Source organism: Electrona antarctica (assembly GCF_951216825.1).
Source record: "Electrona antarctica genome assembly, chromosome: 22".
NCBI lineage: Eukaryota > Metazoa > Chordata > Actinopteri > Myctophiformes > Myctophidae > Electrona > Electrona antarctica.
This window is the reverse complement of record NC_136805.1, coordinates 10,879,452-10,899,451: the sequence shown is the minus strand read 5'-3', so window position 1 is coordinate 10,899,451 and position 20,000 is coordinate 10,879,452. Positions and strand designations below refer to the sequence as shown.

The window sequence follows — 20,000 nt, the reverse complement described above, 5'->3', positions numbered from 1 at the left end:
GTTTTACAGACGGGTAAAAGGGGCAGTTGTTTTACAGACGGGTAAAAGGGCCGTTGTTTTACAGACAGGGTAAAAGGGCAGTTGTGTTTATAGACGGGTAAAAGGGCAGTTGTGTTTATAGACGGGTAAAAGGGCAGTTGTTTTACAGAAGGGTAAAAGGGGCAGTTGTTTTACAGACGGGTAAAAGGGCAGTTGTTTTACAGACGGGTAAAAGGGCAGTTGTTTTACAGACGGGTAAAAGGGCAGTTGTTTTATAGACGGGTAAAAGGGCAGTTGTTTTACAGACGGGTAAAAGGGCAGTTGTTTTACAGAAGGGTAAAAGGGCAGTTGTTTTACAGACGGGTAAAAGGGGCAGTTGTTTTACAGACGGGTAAAAGGGCAGTTGTTTTACAGACGGGTAAAAGGGGCAGTTGTTTTACAGACGGGTAAAAGGGGCAGATTTTTTACAGACAGGGTAAAAGGGCAGTTGTTTTACAGACGGGTAAAAGGGGCAGTTGTTTTACAGACGGGTAAAAGGGGCAGTTGTTTTACAGACGGGTAAAAGGGCAGTTGTTTTACAGACAGGGTAAAAGGGCAGTTGTTTTACAGACGGGTAAAAGGGGCAGTTGTTTTACAGACGGGTAAAAGGGCAGTTGTTTTACAGACGGGTAAAAGGGCAGTTGTTTTACAGACGGGTAAAAGGGCAGTTGTTTTACAGACGGGTAAAAGGGCAGTTGTTTTACAGACGGGTAAAAGGGCAGTTGTTTTACAGACGGGTAAAAGGGCAGTTGTTTTACAGTCGGGTAAAATGGGAAGGGGCTGAAGCCCCCTTTGATGTCTATGTGTGCTGCCCGTCTTCCCAGAAGTCTTAGAAGTGTCCAGAAGTCTTAGAAGTCTCCAGAAGTCTTAGAAGTGTCCAGAAGTCTTAGAAGTGTGACAAATTTGACCGAGGGACTGCCATTTTTATTTTTATTTTCATGTCATGTGAAAGCAATGTCACGCACATCGGTACACATGCTCTCCATATAGAGCGTCGCAGTCCCGCCCCCTACCATGGACCAGGAAATGATTCTCCGTTCATTTTCCCTCATAGACATTTCAGAAAGTATTTATTTAAAGACGTTTACGCCGCGGACAAAGACAACTCGAGTCGTGACAAATCATGACAACAAACACACAATTTTTTGGGCCGAACAAATAATTAGAAAGAAGAAAAAAACGGCAGGTTACAACACTTTTTTTGTTGTTTTTCTTCTTTGTAATTATTTGTTTGGTCCAAAATATTGTTTGTGTTGTCATGAGTTGTCACGACATGCAGTAAAGGCCGTCGGGATCGGGAGTCGAACCCGCGGCACACTGCCAGACTGGATTACCAGCCAAGGTGCCTGGACCGCTGAGCCAAGTAGTAAAGCCTGGTGACTCCACTATGGACACCTTTATTAGGTCTGTGTGTTAAAACAACCTTTACCTTTGTGTTTTCTCACCACATCAGTATGTGTGACACAGAGCCTGAGGATATCTGGGGCTCCTTGACAGGAAAAGTCATGTTATGTTTTTGTGTGCGTGCGTGTGTGAGTTTGTGCGTGCGTGCGTGTGTGTGTGTATTTTTGACAGCAAATTCAGATTTAGTCTTTTGAGCAACACCATGTTCTATGTTGGTCATTTGAAGTTGTTTAGTGTTAGTTGATAGTTCCTGTGAGAGTGAGGTCTACTCTAGAGTGAGGTCTACTCTAGAGTAGACGTCACTCTAGAGTAGACCTCACTCTAGAGTAGACCTCACTCTAGAGTAGACCTCACTCTAGAGCAGTGTTGTTCAAGTTACTTTTAAAAAGTAAAGAGTTATAGTTATAGTTACTTATCTAAAAAAGTAACTTTTTTTTAGATAAGTTACTTTACTTTACTTTACTTTATGAAAGTAACTTGAAAAGTTACTTTACTTTACTTAAACATAATAATTTAAAAAACGATTTAAAAGAAGGTTTTTTGTTCTGCCGCACAGTAACATTATGAAATGTAGTGGAACAATAAAACATGTTCAGAAATGTTGACAGGCATTGTAGCCTCAACTTGCCTTCAAAACAAATGGTGCTGTGCAAATTTGCAATATGAAAAAAAATAATAATAATCAAATAAAAAATGAGTCCATATAGGCCTATTTGCAGTGGTAGAGAGATATTCTAATTCATCAAATGTATTTTTGAGCTCATCTTCCATTTTAGAATATTCACTGTTCAGGTATTTGGAAAATGTATTTCTGCACATTGGCCCTGCTTTCACTAGTATTTTGCTGACCAGTGCTCTGAAAGGAACAGACTCCACCGTTGAGGAGAAGCATTTCCTCAACAACATACCTGGCAAGTGGCAATCATTTTGTCAAGTTGACTCTTGGTGACATGCCTCTGTGGCGATTTCAAATCGATCTTTGTCTGTTTTGGTGATGTGAGGCAGCCTAGCTCATGGACTGATTTAAGATGCTTTCTTAGATTTGCATTGTGGACAATGCTTTCTGTCCGCCACATAATTAGCATTTTCACCTCAATGCTTTTCTGGGGGGGAGAGGGCAGCCCTATCACTGTGCCCGGGGAGGTGGCCACGGGTCCCCGGTTGCATGCAACGGTGTGCAAGGCTAACGCACGGCTAACGTCAGGCACTGTGCTGCGCAGGAGGGACGCAGCAGTAATAATAAAGGCAGTACGGTGAATCGAATCACACACAGCGGGGACACGCCATGGCATGTTAAAACATTTCCTTGACCCGCAAGTACTCAAATAATGCTTGTATTTCCAACCCACAAAGCATCCGATCTCGCTGTCATCCGTTCCGTATTTGCCATTGTAGCGTGTGGTAATAATGTTCGTTCAACCGGCGTTTTCCGTTTATGCGTTACGAGGGTTTGTGTGTCTGAGTTTAGAACTGTTTACCACAGCCATACGAAAGACCCGCCCTACTCTGTCAGACTGTCTCTGATTGGCTTACCCTGAAATCTGTCCCTACGTTAGCCAATCAATGACCTCTTCTGCGACATGCTTTGTTCATGATAGGGTGCGTAGCCATGTGGGCTCAGAGGCTAGTATGAGAGCACAAACGAAACTGTCAACACAGTACAACACAGAGAGCGGCGCGCTCTCTCAGCAGCAGTCAGCACAGAGCCTGTATGACAGACTCACAGCGCTGTATGGGGAAACTTTTCACTTGGATCATACGTTGACATAATAACGCTATAACGCGGGTAACGCTCGGACAATAACTATAAGGCCGTTATGGAATATGGAAATGTAAAGCCTCCGTTACAAGTTACTGCAAAGAGTAGCGCCGTTAGGTAACGTAACGTGATGTAAGGGCGTTAGTTACAACACTGCTCTAGAGTGAGGTCTACTCTAGAGTGAGGTCTACTCTAGAGTAGACGTCACTCTAGAGTAGACCTCACTCTAGAGTGAGGTCTACTCTACTCTAGAGTGAGGTCTACTCTAGAGTGAGGTCTACTCTAGAGTGAGGTCTACTCTACTCTAGAGTGAGGTCTACTCTAGAGTAGACCTCACTCTAGAGTAGACCTCACTCTAGAGTAGACCTCACTCTAGAGTAGACCTCACTCTAGAGTGAGGTCTACTCTACTCTAGAGTGAGGTCTACTCTAGAGTGAGGTCTACTCTAGAGTAGACCTCACTCTAGAGTAGAGTAGACCTCACTCTAGAGTAGACCTCACTCTAGAGTAGACCTCACTCTAGAGTAGACCTCACTCTAGAGTGAGGTCTACTCTACTCTAGAGTGAGGTCTACTCTAGAGTGAGGTCTACTCTAGAGTGAGGTCTACTCTACTCTAGAGTGAGGTCTACTCTAGAGTGAGGTCTACTCTAGAGTGAGGTCTACTCTACTCTAGAGTGAGGTCTACTCTAGAGTGAGGTCTACTCTACTCTAGAGTGAGGTCTACTCTACTCTAGAGTGAGGTCTACTCTAGAGTGAGGTCTACTCTACTCTAGAGTGAGGTCTACTCTACTCTAGGGTGAGGTCTACTCTAGAGTGAGGTCTACTCTACTCTAGAGTGAGGTCTACTCTAGAGTGAGGTCTACTCTACTCTAGAGTGAGGTCTACTCTAGAGTGAGGTCTACTCTACTCTAGAGTGAGGTCTACTCTACTCTAGAGTGAGGTCTACTCTAGAGTGAGGTCTACTCTAGAGTGAGGTCTACTCTACTCTAGAGTGAGGTCTACTCTAGGTCTACTCTAGAGTGAGGTCTACTCTAGAGTGAGGTCTACTCTACTCTAGAGTGAGGTCTACTCTAGAGTGAGGTCTACTCTACTCTAGAGTGAGGTCTACTCTACTCTAGAGTGAGGTCTACTCTAGAGTGAGGTCTACTCTACTCTAGAGTGAGGTCTACTCTACTCTAGAGTGAGGTCTACTCTAGAGTGAGGTCTACTCTACTCTAGAGTGAGGTCTACTCTAGAGTGAGGTCTACTCTACTCTAGAGTGAGGTCTACTCTACTCTAGAGTGAGGTCTACTCTAGAGTGAGGTCTACTCTAGAGTGAGGTCTACTCTACTCTAGAGTGAGGTCTACTCTAGGTCTACTCTAGAGTGAGGTCTACTCTAGAGTGAGGTCTACTCTAGCCAACACCAAACTATGTCGACTAAATATGAAAAATCGTATTTATTAAAATGTGTTATTTTCGACAGCAGATTCTGGTGCGTGTGCGTGCGCACAAGTGAGGACAAGGCCATACAGTACATAATAGCTACTGGGCTGTGTCAGTGCTGTACCCTAGCTCTAGTGCTGCTCTGTACCCTAGCTCTAGTTCTACTCTGTACCCTAGCTCTAGTTCTACTCTGTACCCTAGCTCTAGTGCTGCTCTGTACCCTAGCTCTAGTTCTACTCTGTACCCTAGCTCTAGTGCTGCTCTGTACCCTAGCTCTAGTGCTGCTCTGTACCCTAGCTCTAGTGCTGCTCTGTACCCTAGCTCTAGTTCTATTCTGTACCCTAGCTCTAGTGCTGCTCTGTACCCTAGCTCTAGTTCTACTCTGTACCCTAGCTCTAGTGCTGCTCTGTACCCTAGCTCTAGTGCTGCTCTGTACCCTAGCTCTAGTTCTACTCTGTACCCTAGCTCTAGTGCTGCTCTGTACCCTAGCTCTAGTTCTACTCTGTACCCTAGCTCTAGTGCTGCTCTGTACCCTAGCTCTAGTGCTGCTCTGTACCCTAGCTCTAGTTCTACTCTGTACCCTAGCTCTAGTGCTGCTCTGTACCCTAGCTCTAGTGCTGCTCTGTACCCTAGCTCTAGTTCTACTCTGTACCCTAGCTCTAGTTCTACTCTGTACCCTAGCTCTAGTGCTGCTCTGTACCCTAGCTCTAGTGCTGCTCTGTACCCTAGCTCTAGTTCTACTCTGTACCCTAGCTCTAGTGCTGCTCTGTACCCTAGCTCTAGTGCTGCTCTGTACCCTAGCTCTAGTTCTACTCTGTACCCTAGCTCTAGTGCTGCGCTGTACCCTAGCTCTAGTGCTGCTCTGTACCCTAGCTCTAGTGCTACTCTGTACCCTAGCTCTAGTTCTACTCTGTACCCTAGCTCTAGTGCTGCTCTGTACCCTAGCTCTAGTGCTACTCTGTACCCTAGCTCTAGTGCTGCTCTGTACCCTAGCTCTAGTGCTACTCTGTACCCTAGCTCTAGTGCTACTCTGTACCCTAGCTCTAGTGCTTCTCTGTACCCTAGCTCTAGTTCTGTGTCAGTGCTGTACCCTAGCTCTAGTGCTGCTCTGTGTCAGCTGTTCTTCCTTCCATGATGTTACCAGAATGAAAGCTCGACTCTTTCTCCTTCCGACCTATTCGGTTTCGGCAGAAAATATTTCCCTGAATTGTATGCAATTAATGAGCTGAATAAATGTTTTATGGACCCATAATAGTGATTATTATTTAAGTTAAGATTTGCCATAACCATTTCTGTTGCCATAAATCAGGTAGCTTTAAGGTACGGCCATGACAGCAATGGTAGGAAAAAAAGATATATAATATTAATCATATTCGGTATTCGGTTTCGGCCAAGAAGAATTTCCCTTTTCGGTGCATCCCTAATATTCCTCCACGTCGGTCTGTCCCCCTGCACCCTTTACAGTCCAGCATGTTCAGACACGCTTTTCCCAAAACGACACACACACAAAAGTCGGGATAGAATAGATTCTCTCTCTCTCTCTCTCTCTCTCTCTCTCTCTCTCTCTCTCTCTCTCTCTCTCTCTCTCTCTCTCTCTCTCTCTCTCTCTCTCTCCAAATGATCCTAGAGTGGAGTTTCTTGTGTTTAAGATGCGGGAGGGGGGGGGGGGGGGGGGGAAGTAATTTACTGCAAGTAATGAACTCAACTCATTTAGACCTGAGACCAGATTCTGTAAATATCTTCTAAATCCTGACAGTTTTCTGAAAACAATCTGTTTCTATGTCAGTCGTTCTCACACTATTTCATGTCAAGGACCTCCAGAAATTATTAAATTATTAAAAATGATCTGTAATCGGCCGCCGGCCCCCCATCTGAAAATATGTTGTTCCAGGGACCCCCCCCAGAAGCAAAGATTTCAGTTAAATGTTCGCTCTTTAAAATATATAGCTTGTAGATCGGCTTTTTTCAGCATGCAAACGAAGTGTAAAATGACTTATACTGGATCTCTTGTCCACTAGTCCCTTCCTCACACTTTAGTTGACGAAATTGTCAATATATTTAGTCTTAGTTTTAGTCATCGTGGCTTAGTTTTAGTCATCGTGGCTTAGTTTTAGTCATCGTGGCTTAGTTTTAGTCATCGTGGCTTAGTTTTAGTCATCGTGGCTTAGTTTAGTTTTCATTTAGTTTCCATGTAGTTTTTTTCCATGTCAGTGAAGGGCAGTCGGCCAACATTTTTCGTCTTAGTTTTAGTCGACGAAAACAACACTGCACTCAATCCGGACAGAACCTAACAGAACCTCACATAACAGGACCTCACCTAACAGAACCTCACATAACAGGACCTCACCTAACAGAACCTCACATAACAGAACCTCACATAACAGAACCTCACATAACAGAACCTCACATAACAGGACCTCACCTAACAGAACCTCACATAACAGGACCTCACATAACAGGACCTCACATAACAGAACCTCACCTAACAGAACCTCACGTAACAGAACCTCACGTAACAGAACCTCACCTAACAGAACCTCACATAACAGGACCTCACGTAACAGGACCTCACCTAACAGAACCTCACCTAACAGAACCTCACCTAACAGGACCTCACATAACAGAACCTCACATAACAGAACCTCACATAACAGAACCTCACCTAACAGAACCTCACCTAACAGAACCTCACGTAACAGAACCTCACGTAACAGAACCTCACATAACAGAACCTCACATAACAGAACCTCACCTAACAGAACCTCACCTAACAGAACCTCACATAACAGAACCTCACATAACAGAACCTCACATAACAGAAGGACCTCACGTAACAGAACCTCACATAACAGAACCTCACATAACAGAACCTCACATAACAGGACCTCACATAACAGGACCTCACATAACAGAACCTCACATAACAGAACCTCACATAACAGAACCTCACATAACAGAAGGACCTCACGTAACAGAACCTCACATAACAGGACCTCACATAACAGGACCTCACATAACAGAACCTCACATAACAGAACCTCACATAACAGAACCTCACATAACAGGACCTCACCTAACAGAACCTCACCTAACAGAACCTCACATAACAGAACCTCACATAACAGAACCTCACCTAACAGAACCTCACATAACAGAACCTCACATAACATAACCTCACATAACAGGACCTCACCTAACAGAACCTCACCTAACAGAACCTCACCTAACAGAACCTCACCTAACAGAACCTCACATAACAGAACCTCACATAACAGAACCTCACATAACAGAACCTCACATAACAGGACCTCACATAACAGAACCTCACCTAACAGAACCTCACCTAACAGAACCTCACCTAACAGAACCTCACCTAACAGAACCTCACATAACAGGACCTCACATAACAGGACCTCACATAACAGAACCTCACATAACAGGACCTCACATAACATAACCTCACATAACAGGACCTCACATAACATAACCTCACATAACAGAACCTCACCTAACAGAACCTCACCTAACAGAACCTCACATAACAGAACCTCACCTAACAGAACCTCACCTAACAGAACCTCACATAACAGAACCTCACCTCACATAACAGAACCTCACCTAACAGAACCTCACCTAACAGAACCTCACCTAACAGAACCTCACCTAACAGAACCTCACCTAACAGAACCTCACCTAACAGAACCTCACATAACAGAACCTCACCTCACATAACAGAACCTCACCTAACAGAACCTCACCTAACAGAACCTCACCTAACAGAACCTCACCTAACAGAACCTCACCTAACAGAACCTCACATAACAGGACCTCACATAACAGAACCTCACATAACAGGACCTCACATAACAGAACCTCACCTAACAGAACCTCACATAACAGAACCTCACATAACAGGACCTCACATAACAGAACCTCACCTAACAGAACCTCACCTAACAGAACCTCACCTAACAGAACCTCACCTAACAGAACCTCACATAACAGGACCTCACATAACAGAACCTCACATAACAGGACCTCACATAACAGAACCTCACCTAACAGAACCTCACATAACAGAACCTCACATAACAGGACCTCACATAACAGAACCTCACATAACAGGACCTCACATAACAGAACCTCACATAACAGAACCTCACATAACAGAACCTCACATAACAGGACCTCACCTAACAGAACCTCACCTAACAGGACCTCACATAACAGAACCTCACATAACAGGACCTCACATAACAGAACCTCACATAACTGAACCTCACCTAACAGAACCTCACCTAACAGAACCTCACATAACAGGACCTCACCTAACAGAACCTCACCTAACAGGACCTCACATAACAGAACCTCACATAACAGGACCTCACCTAACAGAACCTCACCTAACAGAACCTCACCTAACAGAACCTCACCTAACAGAACCTCACCTAACAGAACCTCACATAACAGAAGTTCTGTTTTGATACTTTTTATGTATGTGAAGTACTTTTTTTTCCCACCACACACTTCAGGCTCCACCTCAGTGGAAAACTCCTGGAACAAGCACGCACATGAACGGCTGTACACACACACACACACACACACACACACACACACACACACACACACACACACACACACACACACACACACACACACACACACACACACCACACACACACCTCCTAGGAACAAGCACGCACATGAACGGCTGCGCGCGCACACACACACACACACACACACACACACACACACACACACACACACACACACACACACACACACACACACACACCACACACACACCTCCTAGGAACAAGCACGCACATGAACGGCTGCGCGCGCACACACACACACACACACACACACACACACACACACACACACACACACACACACACACACACACACACACACCCACCTCCTAGGAACAAGCGAGCACATGAGCGTCTGTGTAATTAACCACACGGCGTGGCTTTGAATGGCAAAGAAAGTTAATCCGTTGCGTTTTAAGAGTGAAAAGAAAGGATGGCGTCAGAGAGAGAGAGAGAGAGAGGGAGAGAGAGAGAGAGAGAGAGAGAGAGAGAGAGGGGGAGGGAGGGAGAGGGAGAGGGAGAGGGAGAGGGAGAGGGAGAGGGAGAGAGGGAGAGGGAGAGGGAGAGGGAGAGAGAGAGAGACGGAGAGAGAGACGGAGAGAGAGACGGAGAGAGAGACGGAGAGAGAGAGAGAGAGAGAGAGAGAGAGAGAGAGAGAGAGAGATGGGTTTCAGGGCAACCGAAAACACGCCTTTTTCATTTAACCCCATGTTTCTACTGTATGGCAGTGGTTCTCAACCCTCAGTGGTTCTCAACCCTCAGTGGTTCTCACAACCCTCAGTGGTTCTCAACCCAGTGGTTCTCAACCCTCAGTGGTTCTCAACCCTCAGTGGTTCTCAACCCTCAGTGGTTCTCAACCCTCAGTGGTTCTCAACCCAGTGGTTCTCAACCCTCAGTGGTTCTCAACCCTCAGTGGTTCTCAACCCTCAGTGGTTCTCAACCCAGTGGTTCTCAACCCAGTGGTTCTCAACCCAGTGGTTCTCAACCCAGTGGTTCTCAACCCAGTGGTTCTCAACCCAGTGGTTCTCAACCCTCAGTGGTTCTCAACCCTCAGTGGTTCTCAACCCAGTGGTTCTCAACCCAGTGGTTCTCAACCCAGTGGTTCTCAACCCTCAGTGGTTCTCAACCCAGTGGTTCTCAACCCAGTGGTTCTCAACCCAGTGGTTCTCAACCCAGTGGTTCTCAACCCTCAGTGGTTCTCAACCCTCAGTGGTTCTCAACCCAGTGGTTCTCAACCCAGTGGTTCTCAACCCAGTGGTTCTCAACCCAGTGGTTCTCAACCCAGTGGTTCTCAACCCTCAGTGGTTCTCAACCCAGTGGTTCTCAACCCTCAGTGGTTCTCAACCCAGTGGTTCTCAACCCAGTGGTTCTCAACCCAGTGGTTCTCAACCCAGTGGTTCTCAACCCAGTGGTTCTCAACCCAGTGGTTCTCAACCCTCAGTGGTTCTCAACCCAGTGGTTCTCAACCCAGTGGTTCTCAACCCAGTGGTTCTCAACCCAGTGGTTCTCAACCCAGTGGTTCTCAACCCTCAGTGGTTCTCAACCCAGTGGTTCTTAACCCAGTGGTTCTCAACCCTCAGTGGTTCTCAACCCAGTGGTTCTCAACCCAGTGGTTCTCAACCCTCAGTGGTTCTCAACCCAGTGGTTCTCAACCCAGTGGTTCTCAACCCTTTTCACGTCAAGGAGCCCCAGAATTATCTGTATTTGGCCGCCGACCCCCATCTGAAAATATGTTGTTCCAGTGAGCCCCCCCCCACCCGGCACTCGGTGCCGCACTATGAGCTTGTAGATCTGGTATTTTTCAATAGCTCAAGTATAACATAATGCATAAAACACCAAAAGGGGTTCCCGCCCAGAATGGGTTAACCACTTAAACCCCAGGATCTGGTGGGATGGTATTATTTAGTCACTAAAGAATGACAGCTGTGTAGAATCTTGTTTATTTTTTTTGGTGAGAGATTTGGAGTGTATATAGAGCGTCGCAGCCCCGCCCCCTCGAGAGACCCGGAAAATAAATCCCCGTTCATTTTCCTCATAGACTTTTCAGAAAGTATTTATATAAAGACGTTTACGCCGCGGACAAAGACAACTCTTGTCGTGACAAATCATGACAACAAACACAATGTTTTGGGCCGAACAAATAATTAGAAAGTAGAAAAAAAACGGCAGGTTACAACACTTTTTTTGTTGTTTTTCTTCTTTGTAATTATTTGTTTGGTCCAAAATATTGTGTTGTCATGATTTGTCACGACTCGAGTTGGCTTCGTACGACGCTTAAAAAGTCTTTAAATAAATACTTTTTGAAATGTCTATGAGGGAAAATGCATTGGGAATTATTTCCTGGGCCTGGCGTCGTCATGAAAGGGGGCGGGACTGGGCCTGGCGTCGTCATTAAAGGGGGCGGGACTGGGCCTGGCGTCGTCATTAAAGGGGGCGGGACTGGGCCTGGCGTCGTCATGAAAGGGGGCGGGACTGGGCCTGGCGTCGTCATGAAAGGGGGCGGGACTGGGCCTGGCGTCGTCATGAAAGGGGGCGGGACTGGGCCTGGCGTCGTCATGAAAGGGGGCGGGACTGGGCCTGGCGTCGTCATGAAAGGGGGCGGGACTGGGCCTGGCGTCGTCAGGAAAGGGGGCGGGACTGGGCCTGGCGTCGTCATGAAAGGGGGCGGGACTGGGCCTGGCGTCGTCAGGAAAGGGGGCGGGACTGGGCCTGGCGTCGTCAGTAAAGGGGGCGGGACTGGGCCTGGCGTCGTCAGGAAAGGGGGCGGGACTGGGCCTGGCGTCGTCAGGAAAGGGGGCGGGACTGGGCCTGGCGTAGTCAGGAAAGGGGGCGGGACTGGGACGCTCTATAGGCGTCCCAAGTACAGACAGAGCTCAACCAAAACCCTCTCTATCCGCCGCGTCCTCACTGTAAACCCTCTCTATCCGCCGCGTCCTCACTGTAAACTCTCTATCCGCCGCGTCCTCACTGTAAACCCTCTCTATCCGCCGCGTCCTCACTGTAAACCCTCTATCCGCCGCGTCCTCACTGTAAACTCTCTATCCGCCGCGTCCTCACTGTAAACCCTCTCTATCCGCCGCGTCCTCACTGTAAACCCTCTATCCGCCGCGTCCTCACTGTAAACCCTCTCTATCCGCCGCGTCCTCACTGTAAACCCTCTCTATCCGCCGCGTCCTCACTGTAAACCCCCTCTATCCACCGCGTCCTCACTGTAAACCCTCTATCCACCGCGTCCTCACTGTAAACCCTCTATCCACCGCGTCCTCACTGTAAACCCCCTCTATCCGCCGCGTCCTCACTGTAAACCCTCTCTATCCGCCGCGTCCTCACTGTAAACCCCCTCTATCCGCCGCGTCCTCACTGTAAACCCTCTATCCGCCGCGTCCTCACTGTAAACCCTCTATCCGCCGCGTCCTCACTGTAAACCCTCTCTATCCGCCGCGTCCTCACTGTAAACCCTCTATCCGCCGCGTCCTCACTGTAAACCCTCTCTATCCGCCGCGTCCTCACTGTAAACCCTCTATCCGCCGCGTCCTCACTGTAAACCCTCTCTATCCACCGCGTCCTCACTGTAAACCCTCTCTATCCACCGCGTCCTCACTGTAAACCCTCTATCCACCGCGTCCTCACTGTAAACCCTCTATCCGCCGCGTCCTCACTGTAAACCCTCTATCCACCGCGTCCTCACTGTAAACCCTCTCTATCCGCCCCGTCCTCACTGTAAACCCTCTCTATCCGCCGCGTCCTCACTGTAAACCCTCTATCCGCCGCGTCCTCACTGTAAACCCTCTATCCACCGCGTCCTCACTGTAAACCCTCTATCCGCCGCGTCCTCACTGTAAACCCTCTATCCGCCGCGTCCTCACTGTAAACCCTCTCTATCCGCCCCGTCCTCACTGTAAACCCTCTCTATCCGCCGCGTCCTCACTGTAAACCCTCTATCCGCCGCGTCCTCACTGTAAACCCTCTCTATCCGCCGCGTCCTCACTGTAAACCCTCTATCCACCGCGTCCTCACTGTAAACCCTCTCTATCCGCCCCGTCCTCACTGTAAACCCCCTCTATCCGCCGCGTCCTCACTGTAAACCCTCTATCCGCCGCGTCCTCACTGTAAACCCCCTCTATCCACCGCGTCCTCACTGTAAACCCTCTATCCGCCGCGTCCTCACTGTAAACCCCCTCTATCCACCGCGTCCTCACTGTAAACCCTCTCTATCCGAGGCGTCCTCACTGTAAACGCTCTATCCGCCGCGTCCTCACTGTAAACCCTCTCTATTCGTCCTCACTGTAAACCCTCTCTATCCGCCGCGTCCTCACTGTAAACCCTCTCTATTCGTCCTCACTGTAAACCCTCTCTATCCGCCGCGTCCTCACTGTAAACCCTCTCTATCCGCCGCGTCCTCACTGTAAACCCTCTCTATCCGCCGCGTCCTCACTGTAAACCCTCTCTATCCGCCGCGTCCTCACTGTAAACCCTCTCTACCCGCCGCGTCCTCACTGTAAACCCTCTATCCGCCGCGTCCTCACTGTAAACCCTCTCTATTCGTCCTCACTGTAAACCCTCTCTATCCGCCGCGTCATCACTGTAAACCCTCTCTATCCGCCGCGTCCTCACTGTAAACCCTCTATCCACCGCGTCCTCACTGTAAACGCTCTATCCGCCGCGTCCTCACTGTAAACCCTCTCTATTCGTCCTCACTGTAAACCCTCTCTATCCGCCGCGTCCTCACTGTAAACCCCCTCTATCCGCCGCGTCCTCACTGTAAACCCTCTCTACCCGCCGCGTCCTCACTGTAAACCCTCTATCCGCCGCGTCCTCACTGTAAACCCTCTGTATTCGTCCTCACTGTATCGCATTATTCCCTGCTATTATTTTAATGCTGTTTTATGCCCTTGCTTTTCTTTCTTCTCCATAAAAAGCACTTTGAGCTGCATTCTGGTGTAGCACTGGTGAAAATAGCAGATCTACAAGCTCACAACGTGTCTCTTCCTGACGACCGTTGAGCTTGTAGATCAATTTTCACTAAGTCTTTAACATTTAGTTTTTCTTCTTTTATTTATTTTTTCTTTTATTTATTTTTTTGTTTCAAGTTAAAAGTGGTTTTCAAAGTAAAAGTATTTTATTGTGTGTGTCTCTCTCTCTCTCTCTCTCTCTCTCTCTCTCTCTCTCTCTCTCTCTCTCTCTCTCTCTCTCTCTCTCTCTCTGTCTCTGTCTCTGTCTCTGTCTCTGTCTCTCTCGCTCTCTCTCTCTCTCTCTCTCCAGGTTTCAAAGTAAAAGACTTCCTCCTGGACCAGGAGTCCTTCACCTCCTTCCTGCTGCACAACGCCTCCATGTCCCAGCATGCAGTGGGGCAGGTCCTGGAAGCTGACATAGACCTGGAGAGGGTGAGCGTTTACAATACATTAAACTCCAGCACAGTTAATATACAGTAATATACAGGTGTGATGGTACAATTCGGGAGTTTGTTGGTAACGCCGTTTCACAGATAAGGACTTTATGGCCTGAAGTCCTAAAAACAAACATTTTCAGTCTTTGTGAGAATTGTATTATTTATAGTTTTGCTTCGGTAACAAACAGGGCCTGACCTTTGACCCTGAGCGTCCATACAGTGATGAGCCTAATGGAGATAACGGGCTGACAGATAATGAGTCACATGTTGGACCTTATCACGACTTATCACACAACTCTTTATCTGCTCCGCTTTGTTTTTCTCCCTGTCAATTAACACATTTTGGGCGCGAACCCCTTTTTGGTGTTTTAACTGGCATTATGTTGTACTTTATCTGTTGAAAAATAGCAGATCTACAGCTCGTAGCGCGGCACCGAGTGCCGCGCTACGAGCTTGTAGATCTGCTATTTTTGAAAAATCTTGAGAATGTGGCCCAAATGTTTGAATATATATTCTTTCAGAGCCAACGTTTTTAACTCAAATCTTTGCTGGCGGCCAAATACAGATAATTCTGGGGGTCCTTGACATTAAATAGTTTGAGCACCACTGGTACAGAAACATGGGGTCAGGATTTGTGGAATCGTCCTCAGGTATAAATGGGTTAACAGTAACATATTACTTCAGTGGTCTTCAACCCTTTTTCACATTGCATTATTTATTTATTCAGCGTTTTGAGCCACGGAACCACCGTTTGATGACATTTAGCCTCTCAGACCCATCTGAGCCACGGACCACCATCTGATGACATTTAGCCACTCAGACCCATCTGAGCCACAGACCACCATCTGATGACATTTAGCCTCTCAGACCCATCTGAGCCACAGACCACCATCTGATGACATTTAGCCTCTCAGACCCATCTGAGCCACGGACCACCGTTTGATGACATTTAGCCTCTCAGACCCATCTAAGCCACGGAACCACCGTTTCATGACATTTAGCCTCTCAGACCCATCTGAGCCACGGACCACCGTTTGATGACATTTAGCCTCTCAGACCCATCTGAGCCACGGACCACCGTTTGATGACATTTAGCCTCTCAGACCCATCTGAGCCACGGAACCACCGTTTGATGACATTTAGCCTCTCAGACCCATCTGAGCCACGGACCACCATCTGATGACATTTAGCCTCTCAGACCCATCTGAGCCACGGACCACCGTTTGATGACATTTAGCCTCTCAGACCCATCTGAGCCACGGACCACCGTTTGATGACATTTAGCCTCTCAGACCCATCTGAGCCACGGACCACCGTTTGATGACATTTAGCCTCTCAGACCCATCTGAGCCACGGACCACCGTTTGATGACATTTAGCCTCTCAGACCCATCTGAGCCACGGACCACCATCTGATGACATTTAGCCTCTCAGACCCATCTGAGCCACGGACCACCATCTGATGACATTTAGCCTCTCAGACCCATCTGAGCCACGGACCACCATCTGATGACATTTAGCCTCTCAGACCCATCTGAGCCACGGACCACCATCTGATGACATTTAGCCTCTCAGACCCATCTGAGCCACGGACCACCGTTTGATGACATTTAGCCTCTCAGACCCATTTGAGCCACGGAACCACCGTTTGATGACATTTAGCCTCTCAGACCCATCTGAGCCACGGACCACCGTTTGATGACATTTAGCCTCTCAGACCCATCTGAGCCACGGACCACCGTTTGATGACATTTAGCCTCTCAGACCTATCTGAGCCACGGACCACCGTTTGATGACATTTAGCCTCTCAGACCCATCTGAGCCACGGACCACCGTCTGATGACATTTAGCCTCTCAGACCCATCTGAGCCACGGACCACCGTCTGATGACATTTAGCCTCTCAGACCCATCTGAGCCACGGACCACCGTTTGATGACATTTAGCCTCTCAGACCCATCTGAGCCACGGACCACCGTTTGATGACATTTAGCCTCTCAGACCCATCTGAGCCACGGAACCACCGTTTGATGACATTTAGCCTCTCAGACCCATCTGAGCCACGGACCACCGTTTGATGACATTTAGCCTCTCAGACCCATCTGAGCCACGGACCACCGTTTGATGACATTTAGCCTCTCAGACCCATCTGAGCCACGGACCACCGTTTGATGACATTTAGCCTCTCAGACCCATCTGAGCCACGGACCACCGTTTGATGACATTTAGCCTCTCAGACCCATCTGAGCCACGGACCACCGTTTGATGACATTAACCTCTCAGACCCATCTGAGCCACGGACCACCGTCTGATGACATTTAGCCTCTCAGACCCATCTGAGACACGGACCACCGTTTGATGACATTTAGCCTCTCAGACCCATCTGAGCCACGGACCACCGTTTGATGACATTTAGCCTCTCAGACCCATTTGAGCCACGGACCACCATCTGATGACATTTAGCCTCTCAGACCCATCTGAGCCACGGACCACCATCTGATGACATTTAGCCTCTCAGACCCATCTGAGCCACGGACCACCATCTGATGACATTTAGCCTCTCAGACCCATCTGAGCCACGGACCACCATCTGATGACATTTAGCCTCTCAGACCCATCTGAGCCACGGACCACCATCTGATGACATTTAGCCTCTCAGACCCATCTGAGCCACGGACCACCGTTTGATGACATTTAGCCGATTAATTAGACTATTAAGCCGGCGGGGATTGTGTTCATATTTTTACGTTTTTCTCAGCATCAAAGGGTTGGATCGGGGGGGTCAGTCCCTAATGGGGGGGTCAGATCTACTCAGTAAATGATTCCCAAGCGCGGCACGGCTGCAGCTCACCACTCCTTGGCTGCAGCTCACCGCTCCTTGGCTGCAGCTCACTGCTCCTTGGCTGCAGCTCACTGCTCCTTGGCTGCAGCTCACCGCTCCTTGGCTGCGGCTCACCGCTCCTTGGCTGCGGCTCACCGCTCCTTGGCTGCGGCTCACCGCTCCTTGGCTGCAGCTCACCGCTCCTTGGCTGCGGCTCACCGCTCCTTGGCTGCGGCTCACCGCTCCTTGGCTGCGGTTGGCTGCAGCTCACCGCTCCTTGGCTGCGGCTCACCGCTCCTTGGCTGCGGCTCACCGCTCCTTGGCTGCGGTTGGCTGCAGCTCACCGCTCCTTGGCTGCAGCTCACCGCTCCTTGGCTGCAGCTCACCGCTCCTTGGCTGCGGCTCACCGCTCCTTGGCTGCGGTTCACCGCTCCTTGGCTGCAGCTCACCGCTCCTTGGCTGCGGTTCACCGCTCCTTGGCTGCAGCTCACCGCTCCTTGGCTGCGGCTCACCGCTCCTTGGCTGCGGTTCACCGCTCCTTGGCTGCAGCTCACCGCTCCTTGACTTGGCTGCGGCTCACCGCTCCTTGGCTGCGGTTCACCGCTCCTTGGCTGCAGCTCACCGCTCCTTGGCTGCGGCTCACCGCTCCTTGGCTGCGGCTCACCGCTCCTTGGCTGCGGCTCACCGCTCCACGAGATGGGTCAAATGCAGAGAACAAATTTAAAATTCAAATTTGTCAAATGTGACAAATCTTATGACTTTGACTTTTTGGAACAATACAGTTTTACTCTTATTATGTAGCCTATACCTGTACACAAAGATGTGACGATAAAGTTAAACCTTGAACCTTGAAACTTTAACAAATGTTTTATCTCGTACCATTTAATCTACTCTCCTCCTCCTGGTCATCAGGTGCTGACCAGAGGCGTCGGGGTCCACCTCAGAGACATGTGTCCCGGAGGCAGGACCCCCGGGGGTCCCTCGGGGGGTCCGTCGTCCAGCCTGGAGGATTTCGTCAACATCTCGGACCCCCGGGTCTCCCTGGAGGTGCAGCAGACCATCTGCAGAGCCAACGTGGTGTGGCTGGACCGGGCCGAGGCTCTGTTCCTCAGCAGTCTGGACTTCCTCAAACCCATTGTGGTAAAAAAAAACATCTTCTTCTTCTGTTGTCGCAGCACAACTTTCAGGGCTCGGGAATCTGACTCGCGACTATGAGGCTGATTTAGAGAGCACACATGCACCTCTAATAATCGCTAGGCCAGCGGTTCCCAAACCTTTTTGGCCGTGCACCCCCTGTTACCTCCCGACCTAGCTGACGCACCCCCTGTTACCTCCCGACCTAGCTGACGCACCCCCTGTTACCTCCCGACCTAGCTGACGCACCCCCTGTTACCTCCCGACCTAGCTGACGCACCCCCTGTTACCTCCCGACCTAGCTGACGCACCCCCTGTTACCTCCCGACCTAGCTGACGCACCCCCTGTTACCTCCCGACCTAGCTGACGCACCCCCTGTTACGTCCTGACCTGGCTGACGCACCCCCTGTTACCTGCTGACCTAGCTGACGCACCCCCTGTTACCTCCCGACCTAGCTGACGCACCCCCTGTTACGTCCTGACCTAGCTGACGCACCCCCTGTTACCTGCTGACCTAGCTGACGCACCCCCCCACATGGAAATATAAATTGAATAAGCTATAAAGAGAATATATATTTCCTATTTATCCACATAGATGTACATATATGAACCTGAATATGGCATAATATATGCAGCATGGCTATATTCTGCATATACTTGCTCTATATGGGCATAATATGTTAATATATTTAAAATAAAACCATAGCACCACCATTAGCCTTTTCATGTCGCGCACCCCCTAGAAGGCGCTCACGCACCACAAGGGGTGCCACGCACCACAAGGGGTGCCACGCACCACAAGGGGTGCCGCGCACCACAAGGGGTGCCGCGCACCACAAGGGGTGCCGCGCACCACAAGGGGTGCCGCGCACCCCCTAGAAGGCGCTCACGCACCACAAGGGGTGCCGCGCACCACAAGGGGTGCCGCGCACCACAAGGGGTGCCGCGCACCACAAGATCTGGCCCAGAACATCACCTGGTTTCAACCAAGACTAGTCAGATCTGGCCCAGAACATCACCTGGTTTCAACCAAGACTAGTCAGATCTGGCCCAGAACATCACCTGGTTTCAACCAAGACTAGTCAGATCTGGCCCAGAACATCACCTGGTTTCAACCAAGACTAGTCAGATCTGGCCCAGAACATCACCTGGTTTCAACCAAGACTAGTCAGATCTGGCCCAGAACATCACCTGGTTTCAACCAAGACTAGTCAGATCTGGCCCAGAACATCACCTGGTTTCAACCAAGACTAGTCAGATCTGGCCCAGAACATCACCTGGTTTCAACCAAGACTAGTCAGATCTGGCCCAGAACATCACCTGGTTTCAACCAAGACTAGTCAGATCTGGCCCAGAACATCACCTGGTTTCAACCAAGACTAGTCAGATCTGGCCCAGAACATCACCTGGTTTCAACCAAGACTAGTCAGATCTGGCCCAGAACATCACCTGGTTTCAA

At 49.1% G+C, this 20,000-nt stretch overlaps 1 protein-coding gene across 1 annotated transcript in view; it reads left to right on the top strand.

Moving 5' to 3' along the window:
* Positions 1-20,000, top strand: part of LOC306914974 (phospholipid-transporting ATPase ABCA1-like) — a gene marked incomplete at both ends in the record, with an annotated part of 74,380 nt that overhangs the window by 27,701 nt on the left and 26,679 nt on the right. Inside the window, 2 exons of the mRNA XM_079492216.1 lie at positions 14,462-14,583; positions 18,319-18,546. Of these exons, the coding sequence (XP_079348342.1) occupies positions 14,462-14,583; positions 18,319-18,546 (350 nt within the window). The remainder of the gene's footprint in view (positions 1-14,461; positions 14,584-18,318; positions 18,547-20,000) is intronic.